Source organism: Salmo salar, chromosome 25 (genome assembly GCF_965601325.2).
Source record: "Salmo salar chromosome 25, fSalSal1, whole genome shotgun sequence".
Taxonomy (NCBI): domain Eukaryota; kingdom Metazoa; phylum Chordata; class Actinopteri; order Salmoniformes; family Salmonidae; genus Salmo; species Salmo salar.
Window position 1 is genome coordinate 31,727,434 of NC_138315.1, and position 18,749 is coordinate 31,746,182.

The 18,749-nt window shown below is 44.0% G+C and overlaps 1 protein-coding gene across 1 annotated transcript; it reads right to left on the reverse strand.

The window, feature by feature from the left end:
* Positions 1 to 4: 4 nt before the first annotated feature.
* LOC106586581 (uncharacterized) lies at positions 5 to 18,612 on the reverse strand. The gene is made up of 13 exons (XM_045707657.2): positions 18,455 to 18,612; positions 12,949 to 13,094; positions 8,054 to 8,135; positions 7,709 to 7,844; positions 7,377 to 7,579; positions 7,121 to 7,257; positions 5,934 to 6,075; positions 5,513 to 5,794; positions 3,851 to 5,338; positions 2,908 to 3,677; positions 2,331 to 2,747; positions 1,155 to 2,095; positions 5 to 779 (listed from the first exon to the last, which is right to left on the reverse strand). The coding sequence occupies exons 1-13, from the start codon at positions 18,575 to 18,577 to the stop codon at positions 775 to 777; spliced, it is 4,872 nt and encodes a 1,623-aa protein (XP_045563613.1). The 5' UTR covers positions 18,578 to 18,612; the 3' UTR covers positions 5 to 774.
* Positions 18,613 to 18,749: the final 137 nt, after the last annotated feature.

Sequence of the window (18,749 nt, forward strand, 5' to 3'; positions counted from 1 at the left end):
CTACTTTGGTTTATACTGTAAATAGTTTATTGAAAACAAGTGACTTTTCTTTAAGAAAAATAGTTGAATTGAGGATATTTACATTGAGTACAAACTTAAATAACATTTGTACATATAAACAACCAATGTAGGTAAGTGCACATCACTATATTCATCCCATTATGGGCTCAACAGTGATTTTTATTCTCAAATGCATTTGGATTCTCTTTTACAAAATATTTAAATTAAATGCATAGATGATCAATTTCTAATACATTGTGAAACAGTTTAATTTGTCAGAACAAAATCAGTTAAAATACTGAACTAAAATACACATTTTATGTGCCAACTAAAACTTATGCCTAACAATACAATTAGAAGTACTTTTGAAGCACCATACCTACAGTGTGATTCTTCATACTGATTTTAAAGCAAATAAGAATTGAACAAAGTGTAATGACTGAAAGGCAGTACTGTTCGGTCCACATGTATGTACAGTGAAGTGTAGCAGTAACACTGATTGCAGAGGATTGTGTGTGTTGTATTTTTAGTGCCCGGCAAACTTCAGGCTGCAAGTATTAGTCTGCCACAAGAGTCTGGCCCTACAGCTCTCAGAGCCGACTGTCTGCTAGTAGTGCCTGTATTAGGCCCAGTTCAGAGAGTACAGATAAAACACAGAAGTAGAGACACCTGTCTGATAGGAGCATTGTGGCGCTTCATATGGTCTCTGTAGTGCTCGAACATGAACAGAAAATCATTCTCCACCGGCACCATGAAGAGCATTTCACTCCACCACTAACCTGGGAAGGAATAGAGCAACATTTATATTTGCTTTACAAAACAGAGTTGTCACATTACTATGCAAATGCTTATTGTATACGATAGAAAAATTGTTGACCAAGTTTGTCATTGTTGTTGACCAAATTCATGTTTCAAAACATTCTCTCCCTTTTGATATAAAGCTGTGCTCTATTCATTAGGTGTACCGTAGCTCCTTTTCAAAGATGCATTATGGTACATTACAAGCTCAAAACATGTTTCAACAAATTACAATTCTGATAATAAATGGATATTTGCATGACAATTAATCGTTACCCCAAATGTAATAATGGTCACAGCCCTAGCTCCTCGTTTGACAAATTCACTGAACAGAAACTCCCATGTACGCTACTCACTGTCATCATCGGAGTCGAAGCTGAAGAGGGAGGAGCAGGTATTTTGGGAGAGGTGTTTCTCCAGTTCCTCGGTGCTAGTGAAGGAGGAGAAACACTTGGAGCAGCGCTGTCTTTGAGGGGCCTCCTTCCCCACCACACTCCCCTTTACCGCAGCCTTACTCTTTTTGCCAGTCCCGCAGGAAGTGATCTCGCTGGGCTTCCTGCGCTTGCGCATGCTGAGGGCTGCCTCGGTCAGGTATGTAGAGGGGGGCGGGCGGATGAGGGGAGCTTTGGCCAGTGGTAGGTAGGAAGGATCCTCTAGTTTGAAGGTCTTGTGTTCCGCAATGACAGGTTCCTCTCCGCCAGGCACCACCTGAGCCAAACTAACGATATTGTCCACGTCCCTCATGGTCATTGGCTCAGTGATGTTTTGGAGGATTCTGGGATGGGGGTGTGTGGATGTGGTGGTTTGGGATGGGGGTGCGGGAGAGGGAGAGGTGGTAGTGGTGGTAGGGACGGCTGTCTCGGTGGCTTGGTCTTTCTTATCCTTTTCATCATGGCCGTTGATGAGTTTCAGTGTGCAATGATTAGGTGTGGTGACAGCACCATGAACAGTGCCTGGAGTCTCCATTGGGCCGTCATAGTCGTTACCGTTGGTGTCTAACTCCGGAGTCTGCCCCTCCTCTTTGGTAGCGCTCTGCTCCTCTGTCGGCTCGTCTTTAGGCTGGGCCTGGATGTAATGCCTCCACTCGTGGTCGTGGAGAGAGGGGAGGTGGGAGAAGATCAGCCCACAGCCGGAGTACCCACAGGGGGCCTGGAGAGGCAGGTGCGTATCCATGTGCTCCCAGAGTAAGTGGGTTATGGAGAAGCGCTGGCCACAGTTCAGGTGGAGACACACCTGTTTCAGAGGAGCATCATGGATCTTCATGTGTTCTAGGAAGTGCTGGTGGTTCCACAGGTACCTGGAACAGAAAAGAATAGAGACATAAGCAACACCATTTTCAACAGGCCTTAATTTACCAGCTTAACCATCTATGGGCTGGTTCCCCAGCCTAATCATGGAGAGCAGTAGATTTGGTGCTCTCACTGGCTTCTGCAAGTCGTGTCTCAGGCCTGGCCTGAAGAACACCTCAAGGTTGAAATGTTGTTTTGATAGAAATAATTTGACAGCAGTGTGTGGAGTCTCCCTCTTTTCACCTGTTACAGTAAAGGCACTTCTCATGAGGATCAGAGCGCCTGCTTTTGGGAGTAGGCGTTTCCCTCTGCCCCTTCCACCCGTGCACTGTCACATCCTGGCTCTTCGCCCTCTGTTTCCCGGGGGCCTCGCCCTCAGGGCTCAGCTCTGTGGTAGCGCCCTGCTCCAGCTCGTCTTTAGACTGGTGCTGGGTATAGTGCCTCCACTCGTGGTCGTGGAGAGAGGGGAGGGTAAAGAAGATCTCCCTACAGCCGGAGTACCCACAGGGGGCCTGGAGAGGGCAGTGGGTGTCTATGTGGTCTTTGAGCTCCTGGGCAGTCTTGAAGCGTTGGCCACAGTTCGTGTGGAGACACGGATGTTTTAGAGGAGCATCGTGGAGTTTCATGTGGTCTCTGTAGTGCTCAATCACCAACAAGAGCCTGGGGCACAACAAGAAAAAGATGGAGACATAAGTGACACCATAGTAAAGTTGGAACCCCTGCCCCACCTAGGTACATTTTGGTCTAGTTGGAGCCTACATATTTTTCTGTGCCTTTGCATCTGACCTGGGAAATAATCTGTGGGGAACACCATTCTTACCTCTGGCAGATCTGGCACTTCCCCTTCCCCCACTGGAAGGTCTTGTCCAGGACGGCTGCGTCCTCCATGTGGTAGGTGACAGCGTGTCTCAGCAGCGATGGGCCGATCTTCATAAAGATGCTGTCACAGCCCTCCGCAGGACACAGGTGGTACTGCTTCTGCTTCCCCTCCTCCTCTCCTCCCTCGCTCTCCTTGTCCTCTCCTCCCTCTGTCTCCTTCCCAGGCACCACTTCTCTCACGATCACCACTTTGTCTTTCACAGTCACCTGTTCATCAGTCACTTCCACAGACTTCAGGTTGTCCGTGTCCATTTTACACTTCTGGGTCTTTCTGATCAGGTTTCTCAGGTTCTGGATGATTCTACTCTGCTTGCTCACCACCGGCTTGGCTTTAACACGTTTGGGTTTAGGAGGCTGGTCCGTCGGAGTCGAGGGCTCGGTCACGTTCTCACCGGGTTTCGCTTCGTTCTCTGAGGCTTGATTAATATTCTTTGAGGGATATGTCTCCCCATTGACAGCGGGTTTGACCTTAATGTTGGCTGTGGAAGTTCTCAGTTCCTCTATGTGCTCTAGAACGTGTTCCTTGGCGCGGTTGTACCTTTGGAAGTGTTTGCCGCAGAAGACACAGCTGAGCCTGGTCTTCCTCAGCTTCAGGTGGGCCAGGGTGTGTCTCACCACGTTGCCTCCCTTGAAGAGTTTCTGGCAGTGACTGCAGTGGAAGCGCAGGTGTTTGGAGCGTACTGGAGCCTTGCCTGGCTCAGTCTCTTCACCCTGCAGGTGCAGAAACAAGCTGTTATGCTGTCAAAGTGTAGAGGTGATATTCACAGAACCGGGTGTACTAGATAAACACTAAAGAACTCTGGAGGAAGGTTAAGAATACATTATAGATTAACATTATAGATGAATGAATCACTAGATTTTTTTTTGCTCCAGATAACACTAACCTGAGTGTTTGAGTCTGGTCCCACCTCTGTCACTGTGAATTCACTTTCTCTAGAAAGTAGTTCCTTAGCAGCTGTCCCTTTGGAAAGTTTGGCGTAGATGTGGAACAGTTTCAGTGGACACTCCTCCATCTCCAAGGCTGGACCATCCAACTCTGGGTCAGTCTGCTCACTGGGACCTTCTAAAACCTTCACGTCTAAAGGCTCCACGTCTAAAGGCTCTACTTCTAAAGGCTCTACTTCTAAAGGCTCTACTTCTAAAGGCTCCACGTCTAAAGGCTCTACTTCTAAAGGCTCTACTTCTAAAGGCTCTACTTCTAAAGGCTCTACTTCTAAAGGCTCTACTTCTAAAGGCTCTACTTCTAAAGGCTCTACTTCTAAAGGCTCTATGTCAGAAGGCTCTACTACTGAACGTTTGGAGTCTAAAGGCTTTGCGTCTGAAGGCTCCACTTCTAAAGGCTCCACCGCCGAAGGCTCCACCACCGAAGGCTCCACCGCCGAAGGCTCCACCGCCGAAGGCTCCACCACCGAAGGCTCCACCACCGAAGGCTCCACCACCGAAGTCTCCACCACCGAAGTCTCCACGTCTGACTCTGGTTTATACTTAAACGGTCTCTCACCATACACACCATTAGGCTGTCCCATGTTAACATATTTCTCAGAATCACTGTGCTGTTGTTTAATACGAACACTGGGTTCTAGATGACTCTCTACCACTTCCTGGTCAACAGGCACTTCATTTTCAGGGAAGGACAGCTCCATGCAAGATATAGTCCGACGGTAAGGTCTCTTACTCTCCCTTCCCTGCCTCATCTCTCTCTTATCCTCCTTTCCATGCCCCCTCTCTTTCCCCTCCCCTCCCTGTCTCTTACCCTCTCCTCTCCTTCCCTCCCGTCGCTTCTCCCTCGTTCCCCCTGGGGACATGTTCTCTGTCTGTCTGGTCATCTCCAGGAGCAGCCATCTTGGTTTCCTGCTGCGTCTCTTCAGGATCTTGTTCTTCACATGTCTGGCCAGGTATTCTCTCTGCCGATTGGCCGGTAGCTTGGTGGAGCTTTCAGAACTGAGATTGTGAATGAGGGAGTACTTAATGTCTGGGTCGTCAGCATACTCAATATCTGACCTACACTTTCTTCTCCTCCACCTCCTCTTCCTCCTCCTCCTCCTCCTCCTCACAGAGAAGTCCTCTGTCTGTGACTCAGGAGCATCCCCATTCAATGCCTCCTCATGTTCCTGACCTACAGTGTCAGAGCTCTCCAGTGCTGTGTTAGTGTGTGGGTGGAGGTGGGAGGCGTCTGTGTGTATTCTGCATGTCTCCTCCTCCATCCAGTAGCTTGGTATCCACTCCTCCTCCACCTGCTCCAATTCCTCTTCCTCCTTCAGCTCATTGAGAGCATCCCTCATGGCCTTGTCAGTCAGCAGCTCCAGACAGTGGGTTCTCAGGGTCAGCAGATTCCAGAACTCTGGGTCAAAGAACAGACCTTTCTTCAGCACCTGGACCAGGACAGAGTTTTCAATCCTAAGTATTACATTATTATTACAACATGTATCCTCAATGAGGAAATCCAACATTTTCTTACATAGAAAAAAAATACATAGCCCAATGGGCTTTCAAATGCCATACTGTACAATGAAATACGCTTTTGACAAACGTACTCCCTGTCTGACCTGTAGGATATAGAAGCGGATGTTGGTTCTGACATGGGTGTGCTGGGGGTGTGGCTCCTCATCGGGGTATGTGTAGAGCAGATACATGGTCTTGTAGGCCTCCATGCTACGTTCCAGACAGAACACTAGCAGGGCACAAAGGCGACATACCTCCAGGTCCCTGGGGAGCAGGAAGGCCATGGTCTTACACAGCAGACAGCGTGTTACAGGGTCAGACTGGAGGTCTGTCTGTAACGCTGTAGCACAAAGCTCCACACACAACGGCACTCCCTCACTACCCATCTGGCAAAGAAATAAGAACAATGTGTAACACTTAATTATGTAAATAGCAGAACAACAAAGTTGATTTCTAAGTCAGGGTAAACTAGGACTACAAGCAAACAAGAGTGTCAGATGTGTTGGTGGTTGGCTGTACACCCACCTCTGCTGTGATGACTTTGATGAAGGGGAAGATGGCGCTGGCGTTGATGGCGGACAGCATCAGCTGGCGACACTCAGACAGGAAGCCCTGCTTAGAGGGATGGGCCCTGAGGTACAGTCTGCTCCACAAGAACACCAGATCCCTGTAACAACACAACATTCTATTATGTTACAGTACTGTGTTATTACTCACCAGATGTAGTACATGAGGTATATATATCACAGTGTTACTGACCAGATGTAGTACATGAAGTTATATATATCACAGTGTTACTGACCAGATGTAGTACATGAAGTATATATATATCACAGTGTTACTGACCAGATGTAGTACATGAAGTATATATATATATCACAGTGTTACTGACCAGATGTAGTACATGAAGTATATATATATCACAGTGTTACTGACCAGATGTACTACATGAAGTATATATATATCACAGTGTTACTGACCAGATGTAATACATGAAGTATATATATATATATATATATATATATATATATATATATATATATATATATATATATATAACAGTGTTACTGACCAGATGTAGTACATGAAGTATATATATATATATATAAATATATATATATATATATATATATATATATATATATATATATATATATATATATATCACAGTGTTACTGACCAGATGTAGTACATGAAGTATATATATATCACAGTGTTACTGACCAGATGTAGTACATGAAGTATATATATATCACAGTGTTACTGACCAGATGTAGTACATGAAGTATATATATATATATATCACAGTGTTACTGACCAGATGTAGTACATGAAGTATATATATATCACAGTGTTACTGACCAGATGTTGTACATGAAGTATATATATATCACAGTGTTACTGACCAGATGTAGTACATGAAGTATATATATATCACAGTGTTACTGACCAGATGTAGTACATGAAGTATATATATATCACAGTGTTACTGACCAGATGTAGTACATGAAGTATATATATATCACAGTGTTACTGACCAGATGTAGTACATGAAGTATATATATATCACAGTGTTACTGACCAGATGTAGTACATGAAGTATATATATATCACAGTGTTATTGACCAGATGTAGTACATGAAGTATATATATATCACAGTGTTACTGACCAGATGTACTACATGAAGTATATATATCACAGTGTTACTGACCAGATGTAGTACATGTCTCCGTTGTGTAGCCGTTGGCTGAGGAAGGCTTTGCACAGAGACAGCAGCAGCTCATCTTTCTCCTGGCTCTCTGCGTTACAGATTATCTCTACTGCGTCTCTGCCATCAATCTCAGCCATCTGAGGGAGGAAACAAAACCATGAGTCCATGCTGATGATGCTCATTGTCCATCAACCTACTCTGATTAGAGAGACTGTCTGAAGATAGAGTGAAAGGTAGTTATAGATGGTTGCTGTACCTCCTCGTGCAGGTGTTGGTGTAGTGAGGCCTTGTACAGGCAGGTGAGGTAGGCCTGGTGGAAGAACAGGTGCCTCCACACCTCTGGGTGCTCCAGGCAGCACTTAGCCAGGGCCATGGCCTCCCGCACGCGCTCACAGGCCTGCAGGTACCGCACACGCAGCTCAAAGAACACTGGCTTCTCTGAGCTCAAATACTTCTCCACTTTAACAGGGAGAGAGAGTGGGAGAAGGAAGAGAGGAAAAAGGAAGAGAGGGGGAGAGGAGATAAGAGACAATAAGAAATGCATAGGAACCTCACAAACAAAAAAACAAACAGAGAATGTGTGTGTACCTTCTGTCTGTGTGAGGGCTGTGTCTTTCAGGATGGCCTGCAGAGCAGGTCTCTCCCAGGGACCGCCATCTTTGATGATCTGCCTCACCTGCAGCAGGTACACGTTCCTGTGTCTCAGCAGGCGGCGATGGCAGGCCTACAGAGGAGTAATAAAAAAATAAAAGATAGTCACACACTCTATATATAAACTCCCAGTAATGTATTGGGTAAATCACCAACATTTCGGCATCACTGTGCCTTCTTCAGGGTCAAAGAGGAGGAAATGGGACTCACGTTAACACAGTTTACATGGATCATCATGATGATTGACAGTGAGAATAAAAACATGACTCTTTTTTGCCTCACCTGAAAAGAGGCTAATATGTCCCTCAGGGGGGCCTCCAGGAACTCCTCTTTCCCAAAGAACAACATCAGCTCAAAGAAGCTCCTGAAAATGACATTTACACACACACACACACACACACACACACACACACACACACACACAGCATTTGGAAAGTATTCAGACCCATTCCCTTTTTCCACATTTTGTTACGTTACAGCCTTATTCTAAAATTGATTAAATACATTTTTTTACTCAATCTACACACAATACCCCATAATGACAAAGCGAAAACAGGTTTAGACATTTTTGCAAATGAATTACATTTAAAAACAGATACCTTATTTACATAAGTATTCAGACCCTTTGCTATGAGACTCGAATGTATTTTTTTTACCTTTATTTAACAAGGCAAGTCAGTTAAGAACAAATTCTTATTTTCAATGACGGCCTAGGAACAGTGGGATAACTGCCTTGTTCAGGGGCAGAACGACAGATTTGTACCTTGTTAGCTCGGGGATTCGAACTTGCAACCTTTCAGTTACTAGCCCAAAGCTCTAACCACTAGGCTAGCTCACTAGCTCAGGTGCATCCTATTTCCATTGATCATCCTTGAGATGTTTCTACAACTTGATTGAAGTCCACCTCTGGTAAATTCAAATGATTGGACATGATTTGGAAAGGCACACACCTGTCTATATAAGGTCCCACAGTTGACAGTGCATGTCAGAGCAAAAACCAAGCCATCAGGTCAAAGGAATTGTCCGTAGAGATCCGAGACAGGATTGTGTCAAGGCACAGATCTGGGGAAGGACACCAAAAAAATTCTGCAGCATTGAAGGTCCCCAAGAACACAGTGGCCTCCATCATTCTTAAATGAAAGAAGTTTGGTACCACCAAGACTCTTCCTAGAGCTGGCGGCCTAGCCAAACTGAGCAATCAGGGTAGAAGGGCCTTGATCAAGGACAGGATTATGTCGAGGCACAGATCTGGGGAAGGGTACCAAAACATTTCAGATCCTCTCAAGCTCTGTCAGGTTGGATGGGTAGCGTCGCTGCACAGCTATTTTCAGGTCTCTCCAGAGATATTCGATCTGGGTTAAAGTCCGGGCCACTCAAGGACCTTCAGCGACTTGTCCTGCGTTGTCTTGGCTGTGTGCTTAGGGTCGTTGTCCTGTTGGAAGGTGAACCTTTGCCCCATTCTGAGGTCCTAAGCACTCTGGCTCTGAGTGCTCTCCACCACCACGCTTCACTGACAGTAGAGATGGTGCCAGGTTTCCTCTAGACGTGACACTTGGCATTCAGGCCAAAGAGTTCAATATTGGTTTCATCAGACCAGAGAATCTTGTTTCCCGTGGTCTGAGAGTCCTTTAGGTGCCTCCAAGTGGGCTGTCATGTAAGCCACTCCTCAGTAAAAAGCACATCTGGCAACTCTACCATAAATGCCTGATTGGTGGAGTGCTGCAGAGATGGTTGTGCTTCTGGAACTATATATACACACAGTACCAGTCAAATGTTTAGACAACCCAGGAATGAGTAGGTGTTTCTTTATTTTGACTATTTTCTACATTGTAGAATAATAGTGAAGACATCAAAACTATGAAATAACACATGGAATCGTGTAGTAAACAAACAAAAGTATTAAACAAATCAAAATATTTTTTATATTTGCGATTCTTCAAAAAGCCACCCTTTGCCTTGATGACAGCTTTGCACACTTTTGGAATTCTCTCAACCAGCTTCATGAGGTAGTCACCTGGAATGCATTTTAATTAACAGGTGTGCCTTGTTAAAAGTTCATTTGTGGAATTTCTTTCCTTCTTAATGCGTTTGAGCCCATCAGTTGTGTTGTGACATGGTAGGGGTGGTATAGAGAATATAGCCCTATTTGGTAAAAGACCAAGTCCATATTGTCAAGAACAACTCAAATAAGCAAAGAGAAACAACAGTCCATTATTACTTTAAGACAGGAAGATCAGTCAATCTGGAAAATATCAAGAACTTTTTAAGTTTCTTCAAGTGCAGTCGCAAAAACCATCAAGCGCTATGACGAAACTGGCTCTTACGAGGACCGCCACAGGAAAGGAAGACCCAGAGTTATCTCTGCTGCAGAGGATAAGTTCATTAGAGTAACCAGCCCCAGAAATTGCAGCCCAAATAAATGCTTCACAGAGTTCAAGTAACAGACACATCTCAACATCAACTATTCAGAGGAGACTGCATGAATCAGGCCTTCATGGTCAAATTGCTGCAAAGAAACCACTACTAAAGGACACCAGTAAGAAGAAGAGACTTGCTTGGGCAAAGAAACACGAGCTATGGACATTATACCAGTGGAAATCTGTCCTTTGGTCTCATGAGTCCAAATTTGACATTTTTGGTTCCAACCGCCGTGTCTTTGTGAGACACAGAGTAGGTGAACGGATGATCTCCGCATGTGTGGTTTCCACCATGAAGCAGGTGGTGTGATGGTGTGGGGTTGCTTTGCTGGTGACACTGTCAGTGATTTATTTAGAATACAAGGCACACTTAATCTGCATGGCTACCACAGCGATACGCCATCCCATCTGGTTTGTGCTTAGTGGGTCTATCATTTGTATTTCAACAGGACAATTACCCAAAACACACCTCCAAGCTGCATAAGGGCTATTTGACCAAGAAGGAGAGTGATGGTGCTGCATCAGATGACTTGGCCTCCACAATCACCCGACCTCAACCCAATTGAGATGGTTTGGAATGAGTTGGACCGCAGAGAGAAGGAAAAGCAGCCAACAAGTGCTCAGCATATGTGGGAACTCCTTCAAGACTGTTGGAAAAGCAATACAGGTGAAGCTGTTTGAGAGAATGCCAAGGGTGTGCAAAGTTGTCATCAAGGAGAATGGTGGCTACTTTGAAGAATCGCAAATATAAAATATATTTTGATTTGTTTAACACTTTTTTGGTTACTACGTGATTCCATATGTGTTATTTCATAGTTTTGATGCCTTCACTGTTATTCTACAATGTAGAAAATAGTCAAAATAAAGAAAAACCCTTGAATGAGTAGGTGTGTCCAAACTTTTGACTGGTACTATCTATATATACAGTTGAAGTTGGAAGTTTACATACACCTTAGCCAAATACATTTAAACTCAGTTGTTCACAATTCCTGACATTTAATCCTAGTAAAAATTCCCTGTCTTAGGTCAGTTACAGGCTGACCACACCGCTCGCGTCGTGTGCGTTGCAAAATAAATTTAGAAATCTATGTTATTCAATTATTGCGTGCGCCAACGAGCGTCTGCGTTGCCAAGGGCTAAAATAGAACTCAGTTCCATTTCTGACACAGATTGCGCTGCAATTCCTGCCTCTCCCATCTCCTCATTGGTTTATAGAAGCAGGTACCCACGTGCCATCTCCTCATTGGTTATACCCACGTGGGTGACTGAAAGACAAACAAGGTCAGTGGCGGTAATGCACCTAATTTATGAAAGTTGCCAATCGCAATATAAAGTCAAGAGAATAAAAGGCCTGGAAGGAAGAGAGATGACTAGAAACGATTCGGTTGACTGTTTTATGTGTGGATTAATTGCCGGAGTAGAAGACCTTGTGCATTTCAGGTAAAATAACAACTCAATGTTTATATCCCTGGAAAAATTTGCTAGCAACAGCAAGCTAGCTAAATAGGATAACTTAGCTAGCAAGTGCAAGCTAGCTAGCTAAATTGCCATAAAGGTTTAATGCTTTTCGACCTGTCTCCAAATGAATGTAATTGGTTCAGAGTTTGTTTTGATATTTTAACCTGCGTGTCGTGATCGTGTTTGGTGTGGGGGGACAAAATAAATGTATGCGCAGCCGGTTTGGGTTCCGTGTAAGGATCTTTAAGCTTTAACTTCCTGACTGATGTCTTGAGATGTTGCTTCAATATATCCACATACTTTTCCTCCCTCATGATGCCATCTATTTTGTGAAGTGCACCGGTCCCTCCTGAAGCAAAGCACCCCCACAACATGATGCTGCCACCCCCGTGTTTCACAGTTGGGATGGTGTTCTTCAGCTTGCAAGCCTCCCCCTTTTTCCTCCAAACATAACGACGGTCATTATGGCCAAACAGTTCTATTTTTGTTTCATCAGATCAGAGGACATTTCTCCAAAAAGTGCTATCTTTGTCCACATGTGCAGTTGCAAACCGTAGTCAAGCTTTTTTATGGTGGTTTTGGAACAGTGGCTTCTGTCTTGCTGAGCGGCCTTTCAGATTATGTCGATATAGGACTCGTTTTACTGTCGATATTGATACTTTTGGACCTGTTTCCTCTAGCATCTTCACAGGGTCCTTTGCTGTTGTTCTGGGATTGATTTGCACTTTTTGCACCAAAGTGCGTTCATCTCTAGGAGACAGAACGCGTCTCCTTCCTGAGCGGTATGACGGCTGCGTGGTCCCATGGTGTTTATACTTGCGTACTATTGTTTGTACAGATGAACGTGGTACCTTCAGGCGTTTGGAAATTGCTCCCAAGGATGAACCAGACTTGTGGAGGTCTGCAATTTTTTTCCCATGATGTCAAGCAAAGAGGCACTGAGTTTGAAGTAGGCCTTGAAATACATCCACAGGTACACCTCCAATTGACTCAAATTATGTCAATAAGCCTATCAGAAGCTTCTAAAGACATTACATCATTTTCTGGAATTTTCCAAGCTGTTTAAATGCACAGTCAACTTAGTGAATGAAAACTTCTGACCCACTGGAATTGTGATACAGTGAATTATAAGTGAAATAATCTGTCTGTAAACAAACTGTATATATATATATATATATATACACACACACACACTTTCAGAGAACAGTCGTGCTGGATAGCACATTGTTGAAAGAGAATATTCAAGTCAGCTTTGTACAGTGTGGGTCAGCATTACATGATGAAAACCAAACAAGTACTTACAAAGCCAAGCTGCTGAGAGCATAACAGACGTGCTGACAGTCATCGGGGTAGGCAACAGTGGCTCTGGTGAAGCAGGTCAGAGCCGTCCGCAGCACCTTCAGCTGGGGCAGCGGCACCTGCCATCTCCCTGTGTGCACCTCTACCAGCTTTACAGGAAGACAGAGATACAGGGGCTGTGATTGAGATACACAGGCCAGTGCACATTATTGGATCCGTATGTCATGTGTTGTTGTGGTTCCTGAATTCTGAAATATTAAAACCTTTTTTCAGGTGATTTTCATGTATTGTAGAGATCTCAGCATCTGTGCAGTCGAGACGTGTGTAGCTGGCTAGCAATCTAGATTTTAGACCATGTGGCAAGGGAATGTTTCATGGAAGAGTGCTACTCAAATTGGGTTTCATTTCTCGTTAGATGTGCTGGGTAGTACCACCTCAAGACTTACTATAAAATCAAGTGACAGAGCGCCTTATTTGTCAACGTTATTGGCAAGTGGAGTGAGCCAATATATTTTTTACATGATCCTCTCTTTGACTAGACTACTAACGTTACACAAAATTCAAAAGGAAGTAAGGCACATTTGCTCATATGAATAAATTCAACGTTTCTGCTTACCGTTTCATACACATCTGTGTGGTTTTACTATGAAGATGATACGTTTAATTTGTAACTACATCCTTCGTAAAAAGACATTGATTACACTGGTGGTCATTATGTCAACAATATCTATGTTTTTGCCACCCGTTATAACTAATTGGTGGCGCAGTCCGTTGCTGTTTTCATGTTATCCAGAGTGTTGGTGACTGGAACTGTGCTGCTGGCAACAATTTAATTACGCTTTTTTACTGACACCCGCCATATTCAACCGTGCGAGTGCTCTGAAATCGGAGAAGATTGACAATTCTTGCTATGTCCATTGAAACGCACAATGACTATCCCACTTAGCTAAGAATGATGTGAATAATCAAGTCAATAAACGTTGGTTAGTTGCATGGCAAGTTCGATGTATTTTTTATCCAACTACGTAACTAGGGGCGGACGGTAGCCAAGTGGTTAGAGCCAGTAACCGAAAGGTTGCTGGATCGAATCCCCTTCTTCCCTGGTAGGCCGTTATTGCATATAAGAATGTGTTCTTAACTGACTTGTCTGGTTAAATAAAAAAAAATGCTATTCGTAGCTAACAAATTGTCAGCCAACGTAACGTGTAATGTAACTTGTTTGAAAAGTCATTACATTTTCTTAACATTTGTCAGTTAGTTCTCGTTGGACTTTGGCTGCATATTTTCCGCCATTTTCTTCAAAACTGAAAACTATGTGAAGCCACGCCCATTTCCTGAAGAACGTGCGTATACTTCATATTTTCGCGAAATTAGTACGCAGGAACTTTTGGCATACTCACTACATCCATACTATGACCAGTAAGCATACTATATAATCAGTGCGGGTTAGTATGAGTATTCGAACACAGCTCTAGTTAGTTTCTAGTAATCTCTCCTAGTTCAGTCTTGTTCTTTGGATTTTATATGGCATTTGGCAAGCAACTTTAAGGTGCATCAACCAACTGGACTGGAGTGTGGACATCATTCGTCTGCCAATCACCCACGTGGGTATATCCTCCTAAAAACAAATGAAATGGGAGAGGCGGGACTTGCAGCGCAACAAGCGTCTAAAATAGAACCAAGCTCTATTTTAGCGCCTGGTTACGCAAATGCTTGTTGACACACGCGAGCAGTTTGGATGAAATTATTGAATAACATGCATGTGTACATTTATTTTGCAGGCGTTGTGGTCTGCATGTTACACAGCAAGTGGCAATAGATTTCATGAACTCAGCGCCTTACTACTGTGAGGTAACTGTCCAGAACCACATTTGTAAGCGATGGCCATTATTTTATGAGTGTGCCAGTGGACTTATGGTAAGAATGCTTTACTGAGAAAGTGTTGGGATCAGGTACATTTACCCACCAATAAACGAATATTTATGAGCAATTCCCCCCAACCACAACTTCTCACCTTAATGCATTATTTTCTTTTTCTTGGAGGTGCTGGGCAAAGGCTGAACTTGGGGTTGAGAGTTACTCTTTAAACGCATATCCAGTCGTTGAGATCTGATTCTGCGCAGCGCAAGATGAGACAGGCATATCATCAATCAACCACATTTCTCAAATACTTTGGGGCTAAATTCCAGTAAAACTTGGGAGAAGGGTTCAAGTGCAGCCTGCAGTTCAGATCGATCCTGCATATGCAGGAACACCTCTATACTTATATTGGTACATGTTTATTAAGCTAGGACAGCGGGAGCTCTCCAGTGCAGTACGTGGTGTCAATGCACAATGTTGGATATCAGCCGCAGATAAACTCCACTGAAAAATGAGCGGGGCCGAAAACAGTAACTAGCTAGCAATACACCCGCAGACAGTGTCCTTCACCCTGCCTGTCGGGCACTGTTTTCCCGCAGTTCTGTTAACGACAGCAGGTGATAGGCAGGCTGGAGCGAAGGACACTGCTAGTTTATCCAGCTAGTCCGGAACACAGCAGGCGGGGGCTACACCTGCTACCTGTGGCTACACCGTGTGCTAACTAGCTATGTGCGCTAGCTAACTAGAAAGCTAACTAACACATGGTGTCGTTAACTAGCTACCTAGTTCGCTAGCATACGGTATCGCCCCAGCCTGCTATTCTAGCGGGAGGCGGATGCTACTGGTAGACAGTGTCCTTCGTCCCCGCCTATCAGGCACCGGTTTCCCCATAGTTCTGTTAAATACGATGAGGGCAATCTAGAACACGGTGTCACTAACTAGCAAGCTAACACATGCAATCGCTCCAACCTGATGTTCTAGCAGGAGCGACCGGTAGACGGTGTCCTTCGCCACTGCCTGTTAGGCACTGTTTTCCAGCATTTCTGTTCCGCAGGCAGAAGAAAAGGACAGTCTACCAGTGTCGATCCCGCTAACTAGCAAAGAGGATTTTGGGAAGCAGGGGATTAAAGAACCTTAGATAATACTTTTATTTCTCACATTCAAAAGTGTCAAGCGTGAAGATGTGCCCGCTGGGGTGGCCTAACGACTTACAAAATGCGTGCTTCTGACGAAGTAAGGTACCTTAACATTTAAGGTCATTTCATAAAACTTGAGGCTCTCCATGCTCACTATTTGCTCATTCAACATATTTGCTGCTACTTCAATCAGTCCCGTTTTAAAATACTCCCTTATCTGTTTTACATTCCCTGAGACCAACCAGAAATTATTTGTTGGCCAAATATTCCCAGATTTCTCGTCTCTCGTTTCTGCATCACCAAATTTTGCGTGAGGCAAAAAAAGTAGGCTACGTGTGTTTCTATTAGCTCGTTCGGTGCCGTGGGAGCAAGGCTGTAGTGGAGCGCTTCTCACAATGGTGCTTAGATCAAAGCTGCTGAATCAATAACAAAACATGTATTTGTACTTCTCTAATTACATTGATAACCAGTTTATAATAGCAATAAGGCACCTCTGGTGTTTGTTGGTGGTATATGGCCAATATACCACGGCTAAGGGTTGTATCCAGGCACTCCGTGTTGCAGTAGGCTTTAGAACAGCCCTTAGCTGTGGTATATTGGCCATATACCACACCCCCTCGGGCCTTATTGCTCAATTAACACCATCTGCTGTAATCTGCTCACAAAAAAACTTGATCTAAATGCATATTCCCATGAAACTGATTTGAGATCAAATGATTGACATGCAGATGAAACTTGGACGTTTGACGTGAAAAATTGTCATTCATGATTAACAGTGATGGCCCATTTTGAAACTAACATTACTTGGTGTTTGGGGGTGTTAAAAATAGGTGCTGCCATTTTTTAAAATGAATGTAGGCTACACTGTCCTACAATTATCCTGTTGTCCTCCATATGGGTATTTTAAATCTGGTCACCCTAGCTTTTTGCCAACAGACCCTTCATAGCCTGGTTTCTCTCTAGGTGTCTTCCTAGGTTCTGGCCTTTCTAGGGAGTTTTTCCTGGCAACCGTGCTTCTACACCTGCATTACTTGCTGTTTGGAGTTTTAGGCTGAGTTTCTGTACAGCACATTGATATATCAGCTGATGTAAGAAGGGCTATATAAATACATTTGATTTGATGTGACAGCTTTAGCTAGCTTATTAGCCAACTGGCTAAATGTAAACACTGTATTAACATATTAGCGAAGAAAAACGTATTGCAGCACAGCGAGCTACATGCCAGCTTATTGTCATTTTAACTAAACTTGTGGACACAATCAGTAACGTTAGGCTTCTTCACAGTGATAGGTAGACAGCTTTGCATGCTAGCTAGCAATCCTAGGTTGTGTTCGTAAATAGACTCCGGAGAACGTTCGTACATTCAGAGCGTTGTCAGATCATTGTTGTCCGTTCATAAATTCAGAACGTTTCGCCACAGAACAATGAGACATATTTTACCGGATGTATAAATGTGAAGCATCTGGTTGGCGTTTCCACTCACTACCAAATATCCTGCCGAGACGAAACCCAGTAGCAGGCAGTGGGAGAAAATTGATTTTGGCCGACATTCTGCACATTTTCTCCTCGATGAAACATTTGATCTCCATACAGTTCAGAAAAGTAATCTGTAACAAACAGTGGACTGCGTTTTGTAGACTTTACCATTTGCAAAATATAAATATACAAAATAGTAAATAGTGTTGTTTAGGAGTGCAAGGGCGAATCGAGTTAATACGCACATCAGAGTATGCGTTCCCTAACGGAAATATGCAAATAAATGCTAGAACGCGCCAATTGGATCCCGCTAGCTCGTTCTAGGCTCTGCCCATCTCCTTGCTTGTTCTGCCCACTAGGATTTATTTGCTCCCATTGGAAACGACAGCTCTTTGGTTACGCTCTCCTGATCGTACGCTGTGGCTGAGGAGTAGGGTTGATCAGAGCGTTCTGGCCTCACAACAACAGTCAAACATCCAAGCTAAATGAGCTTGCTAACAAGCTACTTCCAGACACAAATGAGAGAACACCTCACTCTGGCCATTTTAATCACCCTAGCAGAACTGGTTAGGCTGTTTTCATGTTATTTAAGAGCGGTGGTGACTGTGCTGCCGTTTACAGTACTGAAATCGGTCATATTCTACGGATGTTGCGCGTTCGTAAATTCCTCATTCTTCGAGTGCTTTGAATTCGGAGTAGATAGCTAGTGAATTTACGAACGCACCCATAGTTAGCGTGCAACGTCACATAGTGGTAGTTAAAGTTGGCTAGCTAGCCAACTCAAAGAGAAATAAAAGCTCTGTAGGGTAAGGTTATAGCTAGCTAGGCCAGTATGGGTTGACTTCATTTGCGATGAATGCTAGCTAGCTAATTAACGCGATGCTACGTAACGTTAGCAAATACATTACTTTCCTAGCCATCTACAGTAGCTGAACTGCTTCGTACTGCAAGCAACTGGCTAATAGTAGCTAGCAAGCTTGGCCTAAGAACTCGCCTCTCTCCCAACTAAAACCAGGAATTGTCGTGATTTAGCTTACCTTACAAAACTCAGAGCAATATTCTTTGCTTTGTACCGAACAGTTGTCGTTAGAGTATATGTACAAAGTCTCCAGTTCCAATTCTAGCCTGTCTGTTTCCAAATCACTTTCCCCCTCCGCCATACTGGCTCGTTTACCTTGCACATAAAGGGCCTACTAGCGGATAGGTTGACATACTACAACAACTAATATCCTGGATCTAGATTGGATAAAAACTACATCAATATGAAGGGTTATGAGAAAGCAAGGCAGTTGCTCGTAATGCTTTTACATTTTTTTATGACCAGGCATTAAA